The sequence below is a fragment of the Melanaphis sacchari genome, unplaced genomic scaffold (genome assembly GCF_002803265.2).
Source record: "Melanaphis sacchari strain LSU unplaced genomic scaffold, SCAv2.0 Contig91_pilon_pilon, whole genome shotgun sequence".
Classification (NCBI taxonomy): domain Eukaryota; kingdom Metazoa; phylum Arthropoda; class Insecta; order Hemiptera; family Aphididae; genus Melanaphis; species Melanaphis sacchari.
Window position 1 is genome coordinate 980,881 of NW_020271649.1, and position 27,974 is coordinate 1,008,854.

General features: G+C 27.5%; 1 protein-coding gene across 1 annotated transcript; it reads right to left on the reverse strand.

Annotated features, from left to right (window-relative positions):
* On the reverse strand, positions 1–27,835 carry LOC112602884. Its single transcript, XM_025351228.1, has 7 exons — positions 27,387–27,835; positions 14,070–14,239; positions 13,777–13,990; positions 13,545–13,702; positions 6,994–7,257; positions 3,072–3,447; positions 1–2,391 (listed from the first exon to the last, which is right to left on the reverse strand). The coding sequence occupies exons 2-7, from the start codon at positions 14,175–14,177 to the stop codon at positions 2,099–2,101; spliced, it is 1,413 nt and encodes a 470-aa protein (XP_025207013.1). The 5' UTR covers positions 14,178–14,239; positions 27,387–27,835; the 3' UTR covers positions 1–2,098.
* Between the last annotated feature and the right edge of the window lie 139 nt (positions 27,836–27,974).

Here is a 27,974-nt window from a genome sequence, read left to right on the forward strand (position 1 = left end):
ATTTTATATGGACACTGGAATTGGCTATTGTTTATTAATTGTTTGTTGTTCTACAGTCAATAGATTTGTTTTATTTGGAATTTGTATTCAATCTGTGTACTGGTAAGATTTGGAGATATCGCACTCAACTAAAATTAAATTACCGTACGAAATCATGTTGCATGAAAACGTTTCTGCAAATAAACACAGTATACAATCGAATTCTACCCAAATTTTTTCTAACGCGTTAATCGTTACTTAAACGATTATTTTGGTAAATCAAAAATATTTTACAGATTATACAAATATCACGGATCTCCAATACAGTTATATTATTATCACAAAAATATTAATACGTTTTTAACGGGGACAAACTCACAAACATAGCTTGATTTTCTATAATTAACATATATATTATATAGTATAGTATTCTATAAGACATAATAATAAATTATGCAAGTAACACACATAAGATACACACTCATATTCTTCTACATGATTATAGGTATTATACGACACACGGGCACTATTTGCTATTTGCATTTATACAGAATTCCCATGCGGATCCCGTTCAAGAACACGATTTCAAAATGTGTAAATAACCTTTGTACAAAATTTAATCATTACGGAGAATCATATATTATTATATTACTATTATCGTCCCGAGATGATTTATCGTGGAATGTGGTATGAATCTTTTAAGAGGGTGAGGTTCTGCGGGACCGCTAGATAATTAATTACGTTTCACGCCCAGATGACGATATTTTTTGCTATTTTAATAGCCCAACAATAGTAGGCAATGATAAAGACAGTGGCATTCAATCATAACGATAAACAGATTATTGGCGGTAATGGTGGCGTTTTAGACAAGTAACCGGAAAAACAACACGATATCGATAGAAAAAAGTCCGATAATAATTGAAGTTTATATCAATAAAAACACTTTGTTAACTCCACGTAAGAAAAAACTTAAAAATAATAGCCTTTAAAGGTTGTTAAAAAACAGAAACCAAATAAATTGTCTAGTTTGTTGAAATGTATTAATCCAAATTCAGTCAACTCAAGCGAAAATAAATACTAATTTGTAAATCGTTATATAACTATTAAATCAATATTCTTAACTCTAAGGGTATATCTTTCAGCCACACGTGAACTAAATCTAAATTGATATATTTCTACAGATAAAACAACCATTAACTTAGTTTCCAATTTATATCACATTTTTAAATTATTTCCTCGCCCAAAATACCGTGTACGGCAATACTGACGGAAGTGTTGTTTTTTTTTTTTTTTTGTTACAAGTATATAATAGATTGAACTTTTTAGCTATTATAAACTCTTTAACATAGATAAATATTATATTATATAAGCGCATCGACATTCAGTGAAGATGTGTGCTCGTATTTTGTATGTATAATATTATGTACGATCGTCGAATCAGACCGGTGGTGAGCTTATATACGCATTATTCGTTACGTATTGGAAGTTTAATGGTGATGTGATTGGGGAGGGAGGGAGGTTATATTATCGACGCCACCACTGCCAGCCAACGTGGAACGCAATGGCTACAATTATATCGAATGAAAAATGCAATAAATTTAAACATTTTTTTTTTTATATAACTAGGTATATTGCTACGTTATTCAACCAATCACATTGAATGTTTCATTAAAGGTATAAGTACGGTTATGCAACTTTACCGATCTATTAATATCTCACAGGAATAATCTCCGTTCGTTTTAGACCTCTAACCCTCATGAAATGTTATAAGACGTCACAATATTGGTTTCGGGAAACGAGTTGTTTCGTGCGCATAAAAGTCGCACTAGTCGTGATTGCTACGCCATTTTTTTTTTTTTTTTTACTTAGCTTCACGCCACTATTATCGTGGACCGAGGCTCTGAATGTCTGTAGGCATGTTTAATAGTAGGTAACCCTGATTTCATGTGTGTATAATATGTATACAGAATATGTTATACATATATTAAATAAGTATTGTAATATGTATACTTGCGCACAAGTATTTTATTCAATACACAATAATATGCCTACGTAAAAGTATACATACGACAATATTCTCGAACAACACGTATAATACGACACATATTTTAGCTTTAAACTAGAATAGTGTTTCTTTAGATGCGTCGTAAAGCGCGCGTAAAGACCCTGATAATGAGTTGGCGTTGACGATCGAGTCGGCTACGGGATTTACGTCCGCTTGGACAACGATCACGTTCCGACCGACTGCCGTTGGTTGCTGCGGCCTGCGGTTAACATCTTGGTACGATCTGACCGCAGACGCGGTGGCACCTCCAACTGTTGTAGTAGCCGCGTTGCAATCGCTGTCATACCGAAACATACCGTTACCGCGGTTAGTGGTCGATGGCGGTGAGTATCGCCTTCCACGAGACGCTGTAACCAAATTCGGGCGAATTAAACAAATAAAAAACAAAAATAATAATGTAAAAACTCAAATAGTTGACAAATGATAGTAAGTTTGACTTGCTAGTAGTCCAGAGTTGAAACCGATAAAAGTATGAAATTAACTTGGTTTCAAAAAGTTAATCAACCTTTTTAAATAATTAGAACAAGGATCGCATCACAAACATCGAATAAATGTTGCGTTCGAGTGGGGTTTGCATGTGACTTAAAAACTACTCGCTTAAATAACATAATATATAGGTTTAGTCACCATGAGATAAATCATAAAAAAAATATTGAAAAAAAATTGGTATACATCAATATAGCGTCGAATTTTGTATTTGTTCGTTTTTCCTCGAACGAACTCGGATTATACACCTATGTCCTATAGCCTTTGTAACGCTATAATGTTATTTTATGAAAAACGTACTCTACAGATATTATTAAAGTATTAGATTATTTTTGTTGAAAACTATCGTGTATATATAGCGCTTAGCGTGTGAAATCATCAAAAACCAAAGATGTGGAAAATTCTTTTAAATCGGTAGATTGCTTTTAAATCGACTATAGACTAAAAAATGCTAAGCAATTTCAACATTCGATCAAACCGGAAGTAAGTTGGTTGAAAAAAAAAAAATAAAAATGTCAAACTATAGTCAATGTCCCCCCACCTTTAGCCGGTTCGGCGATGATCAGTTGTGACGTTGACGAAGCGCCGTCGTCGCAATCGTTGTCGCGGGTCTGCGGCACTTGCGGCGGCGGTGTTGGCGACGACGTGGTCGCGCAGCAACACTCTTCGACGAACACGGACGAATTGACCGTGGTGGCGGTGGAAGCAGCGTCGTCACTGCAGCTGCTGCACGACGTCCGGATGCACGCGATGGGCGCCACCGTTGACGACGGCGACACCGTTTTCCGCGGTGGCTGCGGTGGTTTCCGGAACCGCTCGGACGCGGCGGGCAACAGCTGTTCGGTGTGCCTGGGCACGTCCGAGAAACTTTCCTGGCTTCCGCCGCTTGGTGACATGCACGGTGTTGGCTGGATCACCTACAGCGGCGCAATACAATAACGACACGAATATTATTATTCAACGCAGCACTGTTGTGCCACTGTGATGGCATATTTTTCACCCCTAAATCTTTATCCGGTACACGTACCATTAGTGTTATTGCTAGGGCTAGGATTTTACGCATCAAATAAACGATCCGAAAACACACCGCGGATATCTTGATATATGGCGCGTAGCGCGTTGTGTGCTACGATGACTTTGTTTCGGTTTAAAATTATGCTAAGGAAGTGTAATCCAAAATGATTGTAACCGTCTCCTTAGCGAATTTAATTGTAAATGTAAACAGTCGTCGGCGATCACTCACTATACTCGTATTCGTATGTAATCAACGTGACGTTACCATTTTACATGTTTAATGTTGTCTAACCACTAATATGTTAATGAACTTTTAATCCTCTACGAATGATAGATTGGGATTTATTAAAACTACGAGTACACAGTACAACAATGTACATTTATTTTACGGTCGATATGAAAATATACTATGAAAAAAATTCTGAAAACTTAAAAAAATTTAAAAAACTGTTAAAAATTTAAATTTAGCTATATAAAAAAAATATATCATTAAAATAATCGTCATGACACGGCTGAAACATATTTTAAACTTATGAAGCTACGTTCAAATCAAAATCCCAGCCCTAAAAATAGTTATTATTATTGATTTGTGCCAAAGTGAATAATAATAGTTTTGAGCCCAGTCGCAGTACTGTGTTCTGAGTTCTGACACGCTGAGGAGCTATTATAGGTAAAGTGTTTATAGGGGTAGAAGTTAATAGCGACACTCCTTCCAGAATATCGATCTTCTTACTCGATATATTATGCACGATATATAGGCAATAAAATATATAAATATATGTTGCTTATTATTTATTTATTTATTTCTTTTTTATATCATACTTTGTTGGAATATGTTTTCATACGATAAAAATTCATATTGTACATGCTATATGTATAGGTTATTTTAGTACCTACACTACAAAATCGTAATTTGAAAAAAAAAAAGTTTATTGTTTGGTATTTCTAAACAGAAGTCTCACTTATTGTGTTATGTATTACACTACCTTTACAAGAGAAATGCTAAATATACCATTGAATAATTCAAAATATTTTATATTTATAGAATATTTGCAAACAGATCTCAGACCCATTTACGACTTTTGGCAATCAATTTAACCTACTTTTAGCATTAAATCATTAAATTACACAACAGAAATTATGATATTTACTTATACATATTACATATGATTAATTGTAACTTGCAAGATTAAATTATTATGAGTGGAGAACCCGGGAATTAGCGGGAAATGCAGTTCAACTTATTATTGGTTTAAAATTACTTAAAACTTCAAGCACAAAAATATTTTTTAATTTTTAAAATCCTGTACATATAGATTAAAAGATTTTTAATGAATAAATATAATATATAATATAAAAATTAAAATTATATACATGCGCTTGCGCTATTTAAATTATATCACTCGGCACAGAAAAATATATAAATAAATTATGCATATTGTATCATGTAATGGTAAATAATTTGATCGTTCAAATAACATTGTTTACTTTAAAAGTTTAATCAACAGTTCATTATCTATTTATATTTATTAAAAATTGATAATTAATTTAGTCATTAACAAAAATTTAAAAATTTAAAGGAATACATTTATTTTAAATTACTAATTTAATTAAATATTTTATAATTCCATTTATGTATTGTTATATTCAGTGATAATGAATACAGATCGACGCTAGGTTATTCAATTTAACTGTTAAACTTTTTGAACAAACCTAATAAGCTAACTTAATACTTTTATTACTTTTGACTCCAAAATCCAGGCTATAAATAAGTAACCAGTTTTTATTGTGAGAAAATCAATCGAATTTAATGCAAATAAAATAACAAAATGATTTTTTTTTTTATTGTAAAATGTAGTGAAATATAATAATAGAATTTCTTCTCTCTTTTTAAAATCATAATATTATCATTACGTATTTACCCCTTTCCCTTCCAAAAGACAATTTTGGCCTGCAATGTTAAAACGTATTTTTATTCAGCTTAACATAAAAAAGGCAGAAGTTCCCTAGGCTAGTATATTTTATGTAATCCTATTTATGTCCATTATATTTTATGGTAACATTAATAAAAGAAGTAATTGGTTCAAAATAGTTTATAGGTAATATTTGATTATGATTAAAATAATAATATTATACGACATGTCAAAGTGATAGGGTACTCAATATTTTTCAATTGTAAATATTTGTAAGGTGCAAAAATATATGCATAGGTAATATATTATTTGCATTAAGAACGTAAGCAAATAACAAAAAGCAACGGAATTAAACTAAATATACGCTCTATTCAAGTCCTTACCAATAATATTTCAACGCAGTGACACTTTTACTTTAATCAAATTACGAATTTTAATATTACTAGTTTTTATTTACTTATAAGTTCATACTTGCATACCGTAAGATGGTGTGAATGGGTTTGTAATATAAATGAATTAAAATTTATCTAAATATTTTGAAAATTTGGTTGCAAATATAAATAATAATAATTTAAGCAATAATGGAAAGTTTCAAGTTTCAAGATTAATATTCTTTGAATAACAATAATAATTATAATAACAAAAATATAATTATACGTTTGAACACAAAATTTTATTAAAATTTAAATTTCAATCGCTTAAATAATCTGGAAATTTTTGTGATTTTAATGAATGTTTTTATGATTTTATTTTTAAAATAAATGTAGGTAGATACTAAATACTGGGATTTTCACTATCTAAAATTCCGAAAACCAATAAAATAAAATGTGAATAGATATAAATATATAATAAAAATAATAAATAAGACGCAATTAATCATAGTTCATTGGTGATTGCATGGTAGTCGGTAAGAACAATGTGTAATACATTATTAGTTATAACATTAAAGACGTTATTGTTTGTTCACTTATCTCGTGTATTAAAAACTTAATGAAATATCGTGTCATAAAAGGTGAATAAACTAATGGATATATTTTGAAACAAAATTAATTACTACTACAATATTAAATAATGAATATATAGATAAATACGAGTAAATCGCAATATTATATAAGCGCTGGACTATGATACTTTAGGTACACATATAAAATAAATACTATTAGATGTCTATTTATCAGTTTATGATTATAAACAAAAAATATATAATAATTATTAAACGCGAATTCATCATCGAATATATTTGGAGACTTAGTAATTTGACTAATGAAAACAAAAACTATTCGTCGCATTTCATCGATCGTACAATTAATTAATACATGCATACATTGTACACATATAAGAATTAAGTATAGTATAATAATTATTATGTAATTATTACTATTATTACTTAATGCATACAGGTTAGGTTAGGTTATATGGCCTATAGGTAGACGGATATTAAATAATTTTTTTTTTCATATAACGTGCATTAGTTAAGATAATATTATGTATAACCCATAGCAGTTTTTGGGATACAAGTATTTAGTATTTACTAACCTGTATGTCAATGGGATAATAAAACTCCCATGGCGGGTAGCCGGCAGGTGGTGGATGGTTCAATGGAGATGGTGGCTGTCCAATAATCAACGATGATCCTCTAGCTTCCAAGTAACTTGTATCGTTGCTACTGACCGTTATAGCACTATTTCCTCTTGGAATCCACTTTTGGTCACATGGTACTTCCAGCCATTTAGCTACACGGTAACCATGGTTACTACATACGTCCTCAATATCATCATTATCCATATTATCATCTTCATCCTAATTGTAATTAAAACACATGTATGAGCTATAATTTATTATTATCTTATTAATACAAAACGATTTTATATTGATAAATATCTACCACTAGCTACAATCAATAAATAAAACATGTACTTATACATAACTGTTTATATTAATTTTATTAAAATTCAAAATCAATAATCGTTTTTAATGTAAAATCTCAATGATTTCTTTAAAACTCAAGAGTAGTAATTAGGTTCGTCTAAACTCTAAAAACGAATGTCATATTTAATACTTAGTAGGTATACAGTTTTTATCGTAATTCAAGAATTTATTTATTTTTATTTTATTGTACATTTTTATTTATATACAATTGTAATTTGTTTGTATTTTGAAATTGGAATAAAAGATACAGAATAAAGTGAAAAATAATGCCAAGGCAAAAAAATATTCACGGAAAAAATTACTGTGAATGAATCAACTTAATTGCATAGGTAATTTACAAATTAATGAAGTAATTATGATAGTATTTGAGTATTGTTACTATAATAATTTAGTAGGTATAACTTATTTTTGACTTATATTATATTACATACATAAATTACACATTAAATGTGCAAAGTGGTTATTTTTTTAAATTATAAGTTACTATAACTTAAACTGAAATTTATCTTCAAGTTTAGTCTCCGTATTATAATATTATTAATAGGTACCTAGTTTTAATATAAATTAATAAAAAAAGCAAGTGTATACTGCTCCATTGTAACCTATTCTTGATGAGAAAAAGTTAGATTAGGTTATAAGTTTAAAGTAAAACTTTTTTTTCAATTTATACTGATAATATTTTTGTTTTTAAAACAAAAAAACTTATAAAATTAAAATTTTGAGAAATTTCGTTAAAATTATGAAAATATGCTAATTATTTTGTTAATAAAAATCATAAAGTAAATATTGTGTATTATTGTGTTTTTTTTATTGAAATTTTCAAAATATTTAGATTTATTTAAAATTATTTCATGAATAAAACTTATCCACATAATTTTACATTACGTCGGTTGGTAAAATTATTAAAAAAGTAAATTTAGTAACTAATTTATACAGCTGTACATAGTACACTGTACAGTGTAAATACAGCATGTGCCTATATTGTATATTTTTTACTACTACTACTAACTACATGGTACCTATGTACATTTATCATTTATTATAAAAATAAATTATTTATTTGTTCTATTGATGATGAATACGTTTCTGTGTGTATTATTATTTTTTATGATTGTGGTCTATGAATAATATCAATAAACAATAATATCACCTAAATGTTCACGAATTGCGAAGAAATTTCCTTTGATCAATCATCTGAATGCTACTGAATCAGTATAATTACTAATACTATATCATATAAAAGTGAAATTAATCAGAATATAATAATACTGCGCACACTTCAACTTTATGTTAAATCAATTAAAACTAATTAAGTAACATCAAATACAAACCATTTTACTTTATATACGTACATATACTAAACTACAAATTATGAATTATTGTATGCATTTTATTTATTTATCTATGTTTTTATAAAATTATATTTTATGGATGTTTTATGATTTTTCATACATGATTGAATTATAATAAAAGTTTGAATTGTGTATCGATATATGAATGTCAACATGGTGTTTTAAATTAATTAATGATGTATTGTCAGATTTTATAAAATTGGGTCACATTCAAGTTTTGTAATTATTGTAAATACTCAACTTCTAAAGCCATAGACTTAATATATTTCCTTAAAAATATACTTAGGTATTAACTGTAATATTATACAAATACTAGCTAATTTGTGTATAATAATTATTAATTAATTTATTTGTTGAATTTAATATTTTATAAATGTATTTGAATTTTTTTTCACGTCAAATCAATACTTATTAAATATCTTATGATGGTAAAGAATTTTTCGTTTTTATGTTCATTTTATTACAACTAATTTCTACAAAAGTGGGCAATGAAACTGTTATTTTTTGAGTTTTTCAATAATTAATTTTCCATTAAACTATTTATCGTTTAATACATAATTTAAATTAAAGTATTATTCGACAAACAAAAAATCAAAACCATAATAAAATAAAATGCATTAATAAGTAATATAATTATTAGAAATACAAAAATCATTAAAATGTCAATAATATCCATTAAACTAAAAATCTATTATATAACTTATAATATTTATTTGATATAATTATTTTTTCTGGAATCAAACGATTAAACATTGATCTAGAATCTTAAATCCTTATATTATACATTTGAACAACAAGGTGTCGAAAAAAATCCTTAAACAAGTTGTAAAAAAAATACGGTATTAAATTCAAATATGGAGTACTTATTTTGTTTTCTCAAAAACAATATGGAATACAATGGATTATCTGTCTATTTTATATTTTTATCAAACTTTTACGGATACCTATTATTCTTTTTTAGTTTTTATGACATCCGTTTTTTTTTTCAATAAAAGTTAGAAGAATCTTTATTCTTTCAAAATGATTAAAATATCAACAGTTGGTAAACTCTATTTTTACTATTTTTGGTTAATTATAATTATTAAAACTTTTTTAGTATAGCTATAACATACATTATGATGTATGAAATAAATATTTATTTATTCGTTTATTTTGACACCGTATGGCATTTAAATATTAGTGTAATTTATAACAACTAATATAGTTATACCTACTTAAAAACACAAGACACTAAACATAATAAAATTATTAAAGGTTAGGTTTAGGAAATATTAATTAAAAATCATAAAATTTAATAGTAACTAATGATATACTTAGAGAAAATTATTTTAAATAAATTATACATAATTTTTAGGGACGACTACGAATTGGTTCCCGGATTGTCTACAGGTAACATACAAGTTGGTTTCCGGGTTGTCTACAGGTAACATACGAATTGATTCCCGCAAGCTTTCATGATATTACAACAAAATAATATTATCTGCCCTATTTTATCAGTGCCCGATGTCCTTTTATGTTTTATGGGGACAGTACAACTTGCTCTTTCATATGATATCATTGAAAAAAACCACTGCTATAGCAGTAGTGTCAGTTTTCGGTCGGTTTTTACAGTACTACTATAGCAGTAATATTCAAAACTGTCCTCTATGTCCTCTAACATCACCAAACGAAAATACTGCTGAGCAGTACTTTTTCGTTACTGTCCGTCAATGTGTTAAAAACGATTTGCATTTTCTTTTTGTACAAGTCCAACGTTCCATATTTCCCGATAGTTCTTTTTGGAATCCATATTTGAAACCATTAATAACGAAGAATTTTTAATTTTTTTCACTTAATATCACTTCCATTTTAACGCACGCACTAGATTAGTTGTCACAAGACTGACGAAACATAATCAATTTATTAGATATAAAATTATATTTATAAACCTAATAAAATATTATAAGATTATCAACTGTACATATACGTATCTTGTAACAGTATAAACTAGACTGATAAACTGATAAGTAATTTTATTCAGGAACCAATTCGAACAATTGTATACTAGACAGTATTTTTTCGGGAACCAATTCGTACACATTTAATTGACCCGGGAACCAACTCCACGTTTGCCAATTTTTAGTATCTGGTAAAATGTAATTTAAATTTAATGAAGAGAGAAAAGATAGCAGACTAATGTAGAAATAACTTTTTATACGTGTATATAAACAGATAATAAGGTGGTTGGTATGCTACAAAAAAGTATAAAAATTTTAAAAGGTTGTTACAATAATAACCACCACCCTTGAATGGTAAAAAAAGGTAGTTAGCATATATCTAACATAATTTAACATAAATTTTGGACTCATTAAAAATATTTCTACATCCATTTTTTTATGTAAAAATGTAAATTTAAGATTAATTACAATTTTATTAGTTAAATTTAAATAATATTTAAACATTAATCAAATATATTCATATAAATCATATTATGTAATCATGGATAGCAAAGTTAAAGACGTATTATTATTATTATTTTTTTTTTTTTTTTTTTTTATAATAACCAATAACCATTGATATTTAATTTCATTAAATAATTTAACATGATGTTTTTAAACATTTTTATTATTATTAAAATATGATAAGTCTCTTAATCTAAATGAGTTAAATATCGTATGTTTATATTCATTACTATAAAAAGTTTAAGGTTTTATTAATTATACAGTTCTGAAAATTAAATTTAACTAACTATAATTTTTTGAGTGAATTAATCAATAAAAAAAAAATAAAACACAACAGTTCATTTTACCATGACAAAATATGTTTTAATTGTCCTACATATTCTTTTCATACGTTTATAACTTAAACATAAATTATTAAATGAGATAGAGCAAACAAAATATACCTAGGTATTCATAGATGAACATCTATGCTGTTTGTTAGTTCATAATACATACGTATACCAAGTAATTAAAAAATTTTAAATTATTATTCAATTTAAATTGAAGTAGATAAAACTGTTTCATATTATCACTTCTAAAATACTTATCATATAAATATTATAATTTTTATAATTTAAAATTCGTAATGAATAATAAGTAAATCAGTAATTATATATTTTTTCCTACGGTCTTACATTATGAAATTTTTCTATTTATTTAACAATAACGTATTAATTGTCTTTCATAACAAAATGTGTTTTTCAATACAAATTCTTTTTAAGCCTGAGGTTTTAAAGAAAAAAACATTGATTAACCCAGTATAAAATTAAATAAAACATTTCCTCATCACTCAAAATGGCTACAAACCACAACGGCTCTTTTATTGAAAATACTCCAATTAATTAGGTACTTAAATGACATTTTATACAACCTGTTTTAAAATTAAAATTAATTTATTTTTATTAAATAATAATTAATTCAAAAGTATAAAAATTCAATTTAGTTTTTAATTTCACTAACTTAAATTAATAAAACAAAATATTTTACTATATTTTATTAATGATAATAATTTAACTTTAATAGTATTTATTTAGATTCTCGGCAATGAATTTGTGTATTGGTTTTACAATGGTATATGTTCTTTTTTTTCTTTCTTTTTTATACCTGTCATCGTGTTTTGAACTAAAAATAATTCTTGTTCTGTAAATTTAATTTCTGACAATAAATTGGATCTAGTTGGTGTTATTGAGGGTCGAAAATAGAAAAATGTTAATACATTTTAAAATAATTGAAAAAAGTAGAAAATTTGGAATATATAATATATTTATAAGTCTTTATAAATTTCAATGTTAACTAAATTCAATAATACAATTATTATAAAAAATAAAATCTCTAAAAATTCTCTGCAGATTACATTTTATCTACATAAGTCAAGTTACTAGATTATAAACAAAGCTTCTATTTCTATATTTTTTTTTTTTTTAAGATGGATATGATTTTCTATTGGCTAAATTTTTAAAATTAATTTAAAAACAACTATTTAAAACATAATTTGTTGTTGATATAAATAAAAAAATTAATATCCACATAAATAATTTTTATAAGTTTCATAAATGTACTTTTGAATAATAATTTATTTCAAATCAAATTATACAGAAACTGCAAGTTCAATAATAGGTTATGTTACGTATTATAGTTAGATTAATCCAAAATTATATTAAATATAGTAAATGCTGAATTTTACCAAACAAATATTGGTAATTATGAATTATTATACTTTAATGTAAAGATTTATACGAAGAACAAATATAAGATTACAATAATAAGTACAACCAAAAGCCTTTAAGGGACGACCAAGTAGTGAGCACGCTCCTAAAGCTCATTTATTTTTAAATCATATTCTTTTAAAAGCAAATACATAAGTGAGGAAATAGTGGGCTATAAGTATAAGAGTTTAAAAGACCTAATAAAGTTTGCATCACAGCTTAGAAGCTCTTTAATCCTGGCTTCTTGGAGTGCTAATAAATTCATTTTCGCTATTTAAAAATTTATTTAAGTAGGTTTTACAGAGTTTACTTAAAATATAAAATACTATATTTTTTTTTTATTAAGGTATGTCTGTGGATTGTTTGTTTATTTATAGATAAACCAACAATTTAATTTATAAACTGATCAAATTAAACCTTTAACATAATATATAGATAAATTATTATTAACCCTAAATCCATTGCTAATAAATTATTTTCTTAATGTTGTATTTTACTGTTGAAAATTAAATTTTTATTAATTACAGCAGATAAGAAATCATATGTTAAATTTACGATTTACATTTTAAAAGAAATAAACTATTACATACTACATCACATATTCGCTGCAAGACACTTACCTCTTCAAAAGAGTATTCTAATACTGATGATTTCATGAACTTGTTGCTGGTTTGAGATAAAGAAGAATATGGATGGTATTGAGTTTCAGACAGATAGGTCTTAGATTTACGATTCCAATTATTGCAATCAGCATTACTGTTTTCAGTCATACTATATCCTGGTAATAAAAAAAAATTATAAATATATTAATTTAGTAAATACATTATACTTTAAAAAATTATTTTTTTTTACTTGGAGAACATCTACAAAGACCATGGCCAGAGCAATAGCTAGAACTAGAACTTCTTTTAGCCAAAGCAGCAAGTTGTTCTTCTTGGTCTACAGCTGCTTTGATGACCGCTTCAAGATGTTGGTCAGAGAGAGATCGAGTTTTACATTTACTCTTATACAATACTAATAGAACCATCATTAAAAAAAATCCTCCTAAAGTGGATGCAATTCTAATCTGAAAAATAAATATATAGTTGCATGTATATTATAAATGATCTAAAAAATAAACTCTTAATTATTATTTAATTATTTACTCCAGTCATCACATCGTAAGTATTATAAAATTCGGCTCTAATCATTTGTCTTTTAATCATGATGTCAGATTCAGTAGCATTTATGTAGTTATCGACGCTATCTCCCATCGCTTGGGGGCTGTACCCCAAACTGACATACAATTACTTTCATGTCATTCCTATTGACGTCTCTGTAAAAGAAAAATATACATATACATTAATAACATAAATAGGTAGATAAACATTTTTTATTCTGTTAAATAATTAAATAAACTAAAATTGTTTTATACCACATGAATGTAATAAAATGACACATTTATACCAAATAAAGAAAGAACAATATTATTGTTTGTAAATAAGTACTTTGGTGTGAGTATAGTTATTTTTAGCGATGTCATAAACTGATATTATATTTTTCATAAGACATAACAATAGACCTATATATAATATAATAATCAATACCAAAACCGTTCGCTTCAGTCATAAAATAAAACAATTGCATGGGTTGCCACTGTTTAAAAAAAACCCCATGGGATATTAATGCACCGCATGCATCCCACAAATGGAACTATATAGTGTCCTTTTATTGTTTAATTAATTAAACCATTATTTATCATTTGTACTATAAATAATTAATGTATTTATATAAGTTTTATATTTTGATCCTGAACGAAGCGATGAAAGTTTTTAATTCTGAAAAATATTTCAATAACAATCAATAAACTTGAAATGAATATTTTAAGACCACTGATAAAGAATTTATTTTTATGAATATTGTTTTAAATAAATATTGAATTTCAAATTTTTACAGTGATTATTCATGCAAGTTTATGAACTAATAGGCATTTTATATAAGATTGTAAGAAATTAATCTGCAGAGATTATATGTAATTTGCTATACCTCCATTTCCTTATTCCTTAAAATATATATATATACACATTGAATGTACCAGTTTTTTTTTTACACTCAATTTATAATAACTTAACTTCTTTGTGGTGAATGTATTATGAAAAATAAAGACATTTGAAAAAAATCCAATTATATCATATTTTTGTTTTATTTTTTTAACTTATATGTAACTAACCTAAAATATCATGACACTTATTTTTATTAATTTAATTTAGAGCTATGTTTGTAATACAACTAATTATTAATATGAAATATTTTATTTCATATTTTAGTATAAAATAATTTAATTTTCAAAATATGTTTAGTAAGTAATAAATAGTTAACTAGTCATGTTATTTAATTACTTAATTACTTTTTCATATTTTTTTTTTTTTTTTTTGCAATTCGTGAATTGTGCATAGGTTTGATATTATTGATATTATTTATCAACCATTTTAGATATTATCTCAAACAATTTTTATCATTACAAAAAAAGTAATTTGTAATAAAATGTAATTCAACATAGTTAAAACTCTGTCCGACTAAAACAATATTATACGCATTTTGGTTTTAGTATGATCCTATTTTTTGTTTTACTCATCAAATATAAGTTTAATTTAGTTTCTATAACTCAACGCTCGTGTCTTATTTTTATTCTGGATTCTTTTTAGATGTTGGTCAATATTTCTACCACATCAATATCGAAGCTCTAAAATTAAAAATAATAACACCATCATTATAAGCATACTTTAACTATAAGATACATAGACGAGTTAATTTTAAGAGTTATACATTATATAAATGTGTTAAATTAATGACTTATACGATCGTTACGTTAAAGACTAAGAATGTTGGACTGGAAACCGAAATGTCTACATCAATTTCCTAAGGCTAAGACTTATGAGTTTAGCCGAAGCTTACAATTTAAGTGATTGGTTGTTTGGCAAAACAAATTTTACTGAAGTGGCTGGTGTGGCGCGGTGGTTGGCCTCAATCACTATAATGTGCTCTGAGGTCAAGCATCGGCCAGCGTCGCTAATTCTCTGATGAGTGACCACCCGAGTTCTTAGTGACAAATCAATGGCACACACTTTTTCTATTCTATTAATCTAACTTTACACTATAAAAACCTACTGTTCCTATTCACAGCTAATGGTCTTAGTTATCGGGCTTTTAAAATAAGATCAATAAAAAAAAAAAAATTACTGGAGTTATCTAAACATCGTAAATTTGAACAGAACGTAATTTTTTTCGGTTTACCTGATTTCTTGGCACTAACCGGGTCGACTAGTGGTTTATGACTATAGTGCATCTTTATCACGTATTTTTATTTTACTATCTGTATCAATGGCCGCTGATAATAAATTATTCCTTGTCGGGAAAGGTTCTGCGAAAAACCTTAACGCAAAGTTATGTTTTATTCAAAATTAACGAGGATGATATATTCTAAAACTTCTTTGACTGTATGCAGAGGTCTTCATTCGTTTTGGAACTTTAGAAGAGCTAATTACGAAAGATTTATAAAATATTACTGGAGATAAAATTTTATTAATGTTAATGAATGACAAATTAGGAAACTTTCTATAGAAGTCTCTTTTAAGTATTATTCATCAACGAGTGCCGTTATGCACATTTCAAATATCAAAATTTCCACAGTCGGTTTTTAAAAGTTTAAAAGATCTTTTTTCAGAAAAGAAATAACTTCAAGAAATGTTTAATGGAAAAAAATGAAAACTAAAAAAAAAAAATCATGTTATTTACCCATGCCAGAAGTAAAAAATAAATAATTGACTAGACTAAAACTATGGGAAAAAATATCATGCTTAAAATAAAATATAAATGCACAGGTAATTAAATTAACGCAAAACAATGTAGAGAGATAACAATTTTTAACTTTTTTAAATGCTTGTAGTTTTTTAATAATGTTTTTATTTAGACTATTCAAAAACTTGTTATATATTTTAATTTACTTTTTACATATAAAATTTGCTTTTTGATTTTATAGCTTAATAAGAATATTACATATTATGTATGATATTATTTTTGATAAATTATAAGTATTTAATTAAAAATATCATTGTAGTAATAAATTAGAAAATACAATAAAAAATATATTATTATAATTTATACTGAATATTTATGTATATCGATAGTTCCCTTAAAAATTATATTACTAAAAAGTAAGAACCACTTTCCTTGAAGTCTGAAACACGACCAAGCTTGTATACTACAAATATTGTAGGTATCTATAAAAATTCACCGACAATCAATTTTTTAAATATTGAAACCACATTTAATAGCATTGTGCAAAGATTCCAATGTTTTTTGTTTTCACATCGGTTTGTGACGTTTATGTGGGGCAAATTTCTTGTACAAGTTTTATATTATCATTTATTATGTAACAAGTTATAATTTCTTTTTTTGACATCTTAAAAAGTAAATAATTTAATCCATGATTATGTACATATATTATGTGTTATATACATACAAATTGATAAAGGTATATAAAACAATATGTCTGCATTACTTAATGATGTAAAGGCATATCCTTGATTTCGACACCAATAAATTATGATCTGTAAGTAATATACATTTATCGTTTATCTATCGAATTGTTTTATTCAGGATAATATTCATACCATAAATTTATATTAGCTGTTACATTAACATATTTTAATTATAGTCTGAGTAATTACACGTTAAGATATTATACAGAATGTTCTTACGAAACACTGTATACGTAATATTGGTATAAATGTGTATTATTCTATTTATTATTATTATTTTTTTTTTTTTTTTTTTGTTACTCATTAAATAATCCGGCTACGAGAAATTAAAGATCTTTCTCAATATACCTATTCATTGAAGTATCGTATTTTTTTTTTTTTTATTTATTCAAAACAACGAAGAAAATATAGGCCATATCCAATGTATTTTCCGTAATATTGATCTTTCCGAGAAAAAGGCACTACTGCAAACGAACTTCATTCAAATACTGCGGGTACTTCATCACTTCCGCACTTAGCAACGCCATCGTGCCACCCGGCCAACACAATTATGTGACACACGAGCGCAATCTCGGTATCCGAAACAAGGCCTTCGGACGTTTAATGAACGTCAACTGACAAACATAATTTATCAGACTGAAATGTCGGATATTTAACGCCTAAATACATTATGAGGGTTAGGAATTTGGTGTAAATGGAATAATACTATATTAGCTGCTAAGTTATTTACATCCCATTTTATCATTTTTACCGGTAAAATTAAATGACATATTAAATTCAATAATAACATGGCATGCATTTTTAAACATTTTACATTAGGTACGTTTTATCCGGGAAATATTTTTATAGTAATAACATTAATATTGGGTTGTGAATGGGTTGGTAATAATGGTTTTCGACCACTTATGAGTATATACATGAATGGGAAATTATCAAAATAAAATATAATATACGAATATGATCATAAACTCAGTGATACTCGGTTTTATACCGTCATAATGGCGATATTATTATTGTTTGATTTTTCGGCTACTATAAGCACAAATGAAAAATTAATTATTATAAATACGTATGGCATTGTGAATTATGTCAAAACACAATAGCTATGTATTTTTGTATTTATTATACAAATTTGAAATGAAAATGCAAAAATCAAGGAACTCACCACTGTCACATAGTAAGTTTTGAGTGTATCTTGTCATTAAATCGGTTATTTTAATGATGGATATAATACATCTGAATTAAAATATACATCATTGATTCCTTGATTACACGGTTCTAAAATCACACAGTATTTCAGCTTTAATTTCTAATGATGGATGGACTATGTTAAACTAATTCTTTCCAAAACACGACATATATTATATAGTAAATATTATAATAAATTATTTTAATTAACTTATAACACAATATTGATAATCTATACTGTAGATAATGTTCTAATTTTAAAACGGTAAAAATTATTTAAAATAAGTCTAAATATTTATGAAATGTCACTGTGTATATAGAAAATAATAATATATACTTAATATTAAAAAAGTTTTAAGTCCCTACAGTGAAAGAATTCAAGTATTTGCGCTATGAAACAATCTTAGCGAACACAAAGAATTTTATTGAAAACCTTAAAAACTTAAAACATGTATCATACATTAATGCGACCTGCAGTGATTTATGGCTGTGGAACGTGGACTAACGTATGTAGTATGTAACCGTACGGTATATACAAAACAAAATAACCTAATGACTTTTGAAAGAAAAATGTTGGGGATATTACGTGTATACATAGATAAATCGTCGAGAGAATTGTGTATCTGAAAGAACGAATATCTAAGCCAGTTATATAAAAAGTCTGACATCATAGAGAAAATTAGAATAAGGTAACTTCAATGATTTGGACACGCTTGAGAGATTAAGCACTTAAGTAAATATTTAATATATATATAAATATATAGTACAAATTAGTAATCTAGAAAAAACGCTTCTTAAAAGCTGAGCATATTTATTGTAGGAAGATCAAATTATAAAAATAGAAGTAAACAAAGTTAAACCGGAACTGCGTGGCGAGACTCGTCATAGAATAGAGAAAAAAAGGAAGGAACAATGTTTATCATTATTGTTATGATGACTGAAACTGGGTTAAAAAAGAATAAGAAAATTTTGAAAAGTATCATATTCTAGTTGAATTTGGAAGTTCAATAACTATTATAATTTATTATGATAACTGATAAGTATGCAGTTTAATTTTCTAAGTACGTTCATCTTCGTAATTTAATTTATTAATATTATTTATTCTAACTTCTATTTTTTAAATTTTTAAGTAAACTTTTAAGTATACTTTTAAAACTACTAACATTGTTTGTAGTAGTAACAGAGTGTCCAGTGGTTATATAAACTTTTGTTTTCAAATTAAAATCCCCTTTTTACAATAAATTATTGAGTGGATAATTTTTCCTTTTTTTTTAATTTGATAAATCTAATTAAAAATTTTAAATTAATATAAATTACTAACATTTTCAAATAATTATAGCCAGTCTATTATTTTCCAAATCCATTAGCTTGGGTCAATAATAACTTTAGAACGCAGAGTTAATAACTCTATAACAACTCGTTTAAAATTTTGATTTCGATACATCAACATTTTCAGAAAAATTAACTTCTAAATAATTTACAATAGAAAAAGGAAGTTATCGTTTAAAAAACAAAAATATGTATTTCTACTTATAATATTCCTTTAGTAATACAAAAAAAAAGAAACGCAAGAACTTAAAAATGTGGTTAGGTTAGGTTTCTAGTGTATTCAACTCAGAATTCAGATTTTAAATTGCAACATTATTTTAAAAGAAAAAAGAGCTAACCATACTCCAAAAATCATCCTGTATAAGTGCAGTTAAAAATAAATTTATTTATTCAATCAAATTTTAAATAATATAGAGTTATACCTACACTTCAGTTGTTTATTCAATATTATCGTAATACACAGTCATTTTAAACAAAAATAGAAATAAAACCTACATAATATTGAAAATTAAATATTATGGGTGTCAAATTTTAAGCTAAAAGTATTAGTAAACAACTTGTGTTTTTGGCTACTCTTAATCTCTTCAACTCTTAAGTTAAATAATTAAAAATTCTAATGCGCAAATTATGTGCAATGATTTTACCTAAGGTAAACGGGCAATTGTAAACTATTTATACACCAAAAATCGAATGGTGTGCAACAGTCTTTTAAAAAAGGTTGAAATGAACAATTGTAATGCGCAAACGAAATACAGTTAAGGAAGATTTAAAAGTTTTAAACTATAAAATCTGAGATGGAATTTCACACTCCGCGATACCAATTTATTATTATTAAAAAATATTTTCATAATAAATTGTATTATATTATTATGTCCTTCTTTTTCTCCGTAATTTAGGGAATAAAGACTACACCGATAAACAGACGCACTTGTAATTACAGAAAATAATTGTATCAACTGTAGGATTCTAGAATGTAAATATTATTTGAACTGTAAGAATCCGGTGAGGTTTAAACTGTTCATTCTTGGACTGTAAATTTCCGGAATATATATATATATATATATGCGGAGTATCATGACCCGAAATCTAAAAGAATCTGAAAAACTAAAAAACAATTTTTAGCGCTTTCAGGTAATGATTACCATAAGAAATGTATTAATTTTAAGCGGCAAAAAACGCAGTAAAATGTTGAGTACATGTTATCAAATAATAAAATGATCAAATTTAATATTATCCCCACGTAATACGATATTTCATACCATAGACCGTATGGTTTTTACTTTTAGTACTTTAATACTGTTTTAAATGTTTTCTGCCTCTGATGCAATCTTGTATTCTTTATTTAATTTCTTTACAATCGTAAGCTTAAGCTTAAACATAAAATATTAATTATGAATATTATTTTTTCCAAAAAAAGTGAAAATAACTAGTAAGATCCTCTGTAAATTTAAGAATGAGAAAAAAATTATGAAATGTTGATAATTATTTTGTGTTGAAAAAATAAATATTAAAAGATCTTTGAAATTTATATATATATTTTGTTTATTAATTAAAAACCATAATTCTGTATCTAACTCGAAATAACGGCGTAAATACTTGAGTACCGTGCGAGCATGATAAGAGTTGTTGAACATATTTTTTTCGTATCTTATTATGTTAAATTCCAATCGATAAAAGCTACCAATGAGGAAAAAAGAACCCCTCTTTTGATATTTTTAATTATAGGCATGCGCGCGGGAAATTCAGATTAAATAACTATATACTATATATGACTTCTACAAAGAACCTTTTAATACACGCTTGGAAATCCTTTTTTCTTAAAATATTTATAATATTGATAACTTAAAACTTTTATTTTCAAAAAATCAGCTTCAGTAATAGATTATGAACAAACTCATTGTGCTAATAAAAAGACGATTTGAAATTCAGTTCATAAATATATTTTTATAAAAAAATTACAAATAAATGTTATATTTTAGTGAAAATTAATTAACAAAATCTTATTTTAGAGGTAAAAGTGACCAATTTTTGTATTACATATCTTACTAATGTACTCTACTCGCGCCCATACGTTTAATAATTTTAAACACTCCAACTATACAAATACATCTTTATAATTAAGCTAAACCCACCCATTATAATATATAAATTGATACGAAATAAATGTTTTGCTAACTTGCAGATAATCTCTACTATACCAATTTAAATAAAAGTTATATCAATAGAATTCGAAAAACTCGAAAGTCAAGGGGGAGGGGTCTAAGCTTCTTTTTTCAGCCCCAAATGGTTGCTTACAAATTTATTTTATTCTTGCTCACAAAAATCAAATAATTTCTAGTTAAGATTGTCATTGTTTACAGAAATAGAATTGGAATAAATTAGTCGTCAACCCGTTGTACGTTGCTATGTAATTATTTAAAGAGTAATCTGAATTACATTTAAAAAATATATCTAATGCTAAATTCAATTCCCCACGGATGAATATCTCATTTCGGTAGAATTAATTCACAAAACGAAGTAAGTCTGACAAAAATTTTTCGTAAACTAATATACATTAGAACTAATAAACACCAATATAGTACCGTATTTTTAAGTTTTTTTTATTTTTCTTTGGGTAAATTCGGGTTTTTACAGCTATTATATTTATATATATAAGCGGCTTTGTTATGACTGAATTAACGTAGAGCTTAAACTATGATAGGTAAAAACTTGAATTTTCTACAGTATCTATGGTTTATATTATTTATAATGAAAATACATATCAAACAAGGATTTTGCGAAAATAACATTTTTAAAAAGGGGTTACACAAGGATTATACAGTTAATGAAAAACGATTATTATTTTGTTTGTATATAGAGTTGTCATTGCAGGTTACAAAAATTTCCATTAACTATTTAAAACACTATAGGCATTTTCTGAAAATAATGATCACAATAATTATTGCGATTTCAATAATAATTACATGGATATAGTCACATATCTTAGTATTCAACTTATGCTGGATTTATCAAACTAACGGTAGCAGGAGAATTGTTCTTTTATTGTTTTGAAGTATACCGCAATAGTGAACTTCACAAGTATTTGATAATAATGACATCATTAAACTGAGTACTAAATAACTTATTGAAAAAGTTTTTTTATTATTTATTCATTACTATAATATACATAACATATACATATCTTCTACTTTTCGTCCTTCACTTCAAATTATTTGGGGTCGGCCACTCCTACACTACAGTCTACACCACCAATTAGGCTTTGTCTCCTGCCAACGTTTTACTCATGCCAGCTATTTTCATGTCATTCTCTATTCTGTAAAGTGTTTTCATTATTCATTATAATACATGAATTTATTAATTTTAATAGGTTAATTTAAAAGATAATTGATATTTACAGTCATATAGAAATAAGTTTTATTCATGCTATATTTCTGAAACAAAGTTATCACAAAGAAAATTTCAATATTTTTAATACTATTAAACCCGAGCTTTGATCATGAGAATATTATTTTATCTTGCTACTATTTCAAAATCCTTTTAAACTAATTTTATTAATATAATATCTTTGACAGATTTTTAATGAATTTATTTTCTGTGATAATTAACCAGAGATTTTAAGATAAATGCAAATCGTTAAGTAGCATTTTTATAATATTATATTATATAGTTTTTAATATGCATACCTCCTAACGTTATAAAAATTTGACGATAAGAACAATGTATTTTAAAAAAAAAATATATAATTTTTTTTTTCTAGTATTATTAATAATTTATAAGATTAAATTTAATTTAATATCATTGTAATGTTTTGATAATTTCAATTGTTTGGATTAAATAATTTATCAAATTAATCGGGCAATTTAAAAAAAAATAAAATAATATTTAATATTAATTAAACGTATGGTATTGGTTTGTTAGTTTAATGTTTCAAACTTTCAACATGTCAGTTAAAATGTACTTAATATTTTTCTCGTGCTATTCTGTATTATAATTTATAATAAACGAACCCGTCACAATTCCCGTCCAGGAAAACTCGTAATTTAATATTTCACCAACTATCAGAAAAATCCCAAGTCTCTCTAATGGTTATAAGGGTAAAAAGATATGTATAAATATACACACTCACACTTAATACATTATGTTTATTATATAATATTACAGTGTATGCATTCAGAACAGATTGAACCTATCAAACAGTCGTTTATCTGGTCTATATGCATGGTTAACGTTTAATATGTATGCACGGATCGTATATTAATAAAATGGATTGACAGTAACGTCCTGTTTTGTGGTACGTTGGCAGATGAGATATTGATCCGAAAACGGTACATACCTCTCCACTCTCCAGACCTCCCCACCCAACCAACATGCATCCATGACTCGAGGCCGCAACCATCCCTGCCAGCCTACCCATCGAGTCCATAACATAATTGTTGTATATTATATATAGGCACATATACCTTTGCGATGTTGACTATTATTAATGAAAATAGCCATATTAATAATATTATCCTTAAAAATAAAATAATAGTAATTTAATCATTATATCAATGATATTAATCGTTGTAAAACTTTGCGTGACAAATTGTAAAAATCAACAATATATATATATAAATACTATAGTCGTCTGTATACTGAAAATAATTAGTGACGTAAGTAACGATGAATCGATTACACATATTTATTATTTAGATTCAATACCTAGAGTTATACGTTATACACAAAGTTAAACGTTCAGCGAATATACTTACATATCGAAGTATATCTACTTATGTTATAATTTTAAATTAATTATCATATGGGTAATACGTTAAATAAAAACTTTTAAGGATACTATAAACAAAAATGTAATCGTATCCACTTGTAAATATTTTTAACACCTTTTGAAAAAATAGTTAAAACATAATAAATAAATAAAAAAACCTTCATTCAACTACACTGGTGTATTATGCAAATATTCAGACCCTTTAAATTTCCTTTTTATTTTTATACGGTAGTAACTAGTAAGTAGTAAGCAGTAAACATCCATTTGACCCTCTATGATTTTTGCAGTAAATACCGTTGAGTAAACCACTCGTTCATTACGACTCAAAGAAAATGTCAATAGAAAGTACAGAGAAGTCATTGTTTGGTTTACAATGCTTGATTTCTAACAATTTTAAAATTAAATTATCGATGCAAGTAAATTCGATTTTAGTTCCATATAATATGTTGTTGATTGTCTTCTCTATGTTTTTTAATCAACACAATACATACAACTAAAGAATAAAAACACAATAATAAACAATTATTAGGGTCGTAATTGCCGTTCTGTACACCCACCAGTAGAGCAAAACTTTATGAATTATGACACATTACCACCTATCAGTAATTAAAATACTCTACGACATAATCTAGTGTCAAATTTATTTCATGTGAGTGTATGTTTGACATAGGTAACTCGTAATAATATCACCCATCCTTTAACACCCTTCTCGCTCTATCTGTGACACTTATGTACACCATGCACTCATATAACGGGTGCACATAATATACGAGTTTAAACATTAAAACGATATATTATGTTTAACGAAACGTTTATAATTTTTCTTCCAGTTATTATAGATATGGTTATTATCATACAGAAAATATATACTAATCCGTCTTGCCGTCTTGGTTTTTATAATAGATTCATACTAGATCGTAGGTACTTCTAATAAAAGTTCATTATCATTCATGTAATTGTAAATCGATCCCTAAGCTTATCTCTGAGTAAAATTTGCATTTTCTATGATAGTTAACCAATCATCGAGTGTTTTAATGACGTAAGCAATATAATATTGAATTTTAAACTTTTAACAATTTAAAACTATTCGATGACTAGTCAAAAGATTAATCCCAGATGATGTGGCTCTAGTAACATAAAAAGTGAACGTGGCAAAAAAAAAAATAGAATATAAAGTCTATATCTATATATTCGAGAAATGTGGTGCAAATAAATCGATATGGAAATGCTAAAATTAAATATAAAAAAAATGTCCATTATATTTAAGTGGATATATTTATACATAAATTAATAAAATATATATTATTACCTTAATAAATTATGTTCTAAATCACAGCAAATTATCCGGATTCATATTATTAAATAATGAATGAAACTTTAATTGTATCTATCTATGCTGAATTAACTATCACGTTTAACGTAGCAAAAACTTAATGGAATATTTTCATAAGATTTTGTAACTTGTTAACATTTAAAATAATGTACAATAGACGAATAAAAAAAAAATATTTTTTTTCATTTGGTAGATAATATACAAGCACTAAAATCCTATTACAAGTTCGCTATTTATGATTTTCAAACACTAGTATGTTTGTTTTAACTGTATCTAGCTATTATTTTTTTAAATTTTATTGAGGTTATTTTCTTTTTATTTGTGTTTTCGTAATCGTATTTCACATTTTCTGCGGTTAAACGGCGTTTGAAAATCACGTCGATGTATCTATCTACATATCTACTACGATTATAGTATAAAGTATAATATGCACATAATTATTTATCGAGTAATCTGTCTGGTAAAATACCTAAGTATGCTGTGTAGATATAGAGAGCAACTCGAGTATTGTGCGCATGGTGCATATAAAATACAATTTTTTTTTTATATTTTAGTCGTAGACTAATAGCTATAAAGCTAAAAACGAACCAGGCAAAAAACCGTCATTTAAAAAATAGGCAGAAATCATTTTTTAATATCCAAAACATAATGCGACAGAACACGACATATTTTATACAGCCGTACCTATATCTACAACGTATGCAAATCGTCCGCGACAAATTTATTTGCATAATATTCCCATCCCAATCCCATCTATAGATATTTCATGTCATGCCTGTACTGCACGTTACACTGTACAATATGTATATTTCTATTGTAGTATTATTCTAATGGATAAACTTATATATACGTTTTTTAGTTTGTACGCTTTACACGTTGTTGGACTTGTCGCACTTGATATTCTGACGACTCGGACTCGTGGTTTATTTGCCCGCGAGATCGTTAGAGATACGTTTTGGAATTTTAACGCAATATTTTAGGACGCTGTGAAAATTTTGGCTCAAGTCGTCGGTAGCGCCCAGAGGACAATGCATCGTGTTTTCCGCACTGCGATTATTACGATCTCGTCATAACGAGACCAAACAAACGTAAAGGTTAGGTTCACTAGGAATCTTTTATCGTTTGGAATAAATTTTGATACAGCCGTTACGGTCTTCACACGATTCCTCAAATTTTCGGAATCGTTCTCAAACCGCGCGCGTGGTACGATGACGACCCGTACACGACCGGGTACGGCTGACACGAAACGTAACCTGCTCAATGGCACCCAATACGACGCGCTCATTTATACAGTATACGATCGACGACGTAGTACTCGTGTACTCACTTTTCTTGTACAGTAGCCGAGTTGACGAGCACGACCTTGTGGCGTTGGGCAACGGCGGCGGTATACGATCATTGGTGTCCGTGTCGCGATGCTGCGGTTGTTCCGGCGGCGGCGGTGGCGGCGCGCATGTTACTCGTAAGGCCGGCGTGTGACGAAGAACCGACGGGGCGGCGATCCGCGTTTGCTCGGCGGTGCGTACGTCGTTCGCGCGTGCAGGGTGTCGCGGCGGCGTCCGGCTGGCTGTCTGCGCTCGGGCGGCGCGGGTCAGCGTAACGTCACACACTTGCGCGTTCAGCGGGCGCGTAAGTCGTGGCGGCGACCGCGACAGACTGGTGTTGCACACGCGTCGTTGTACGCTGCGGCGGCGGCGGCGTCAACTCCGAACGACATCTGTACCCCCGAACGCGAGAGGCCCACACTGAACGGCTCCGCTTTGAAATCCGACGAGCGTCGTGTTCAACAACCAAAACGGAATGATCAATATTTCTGCCCCTGTTGGCGCCCGCGGCGGATACGTGACGCGCGCCCTGCGGCCGCCGGCAAGAAATACAAATAATTTACTGTCCGCCGCGTATATGCGCGCACCTA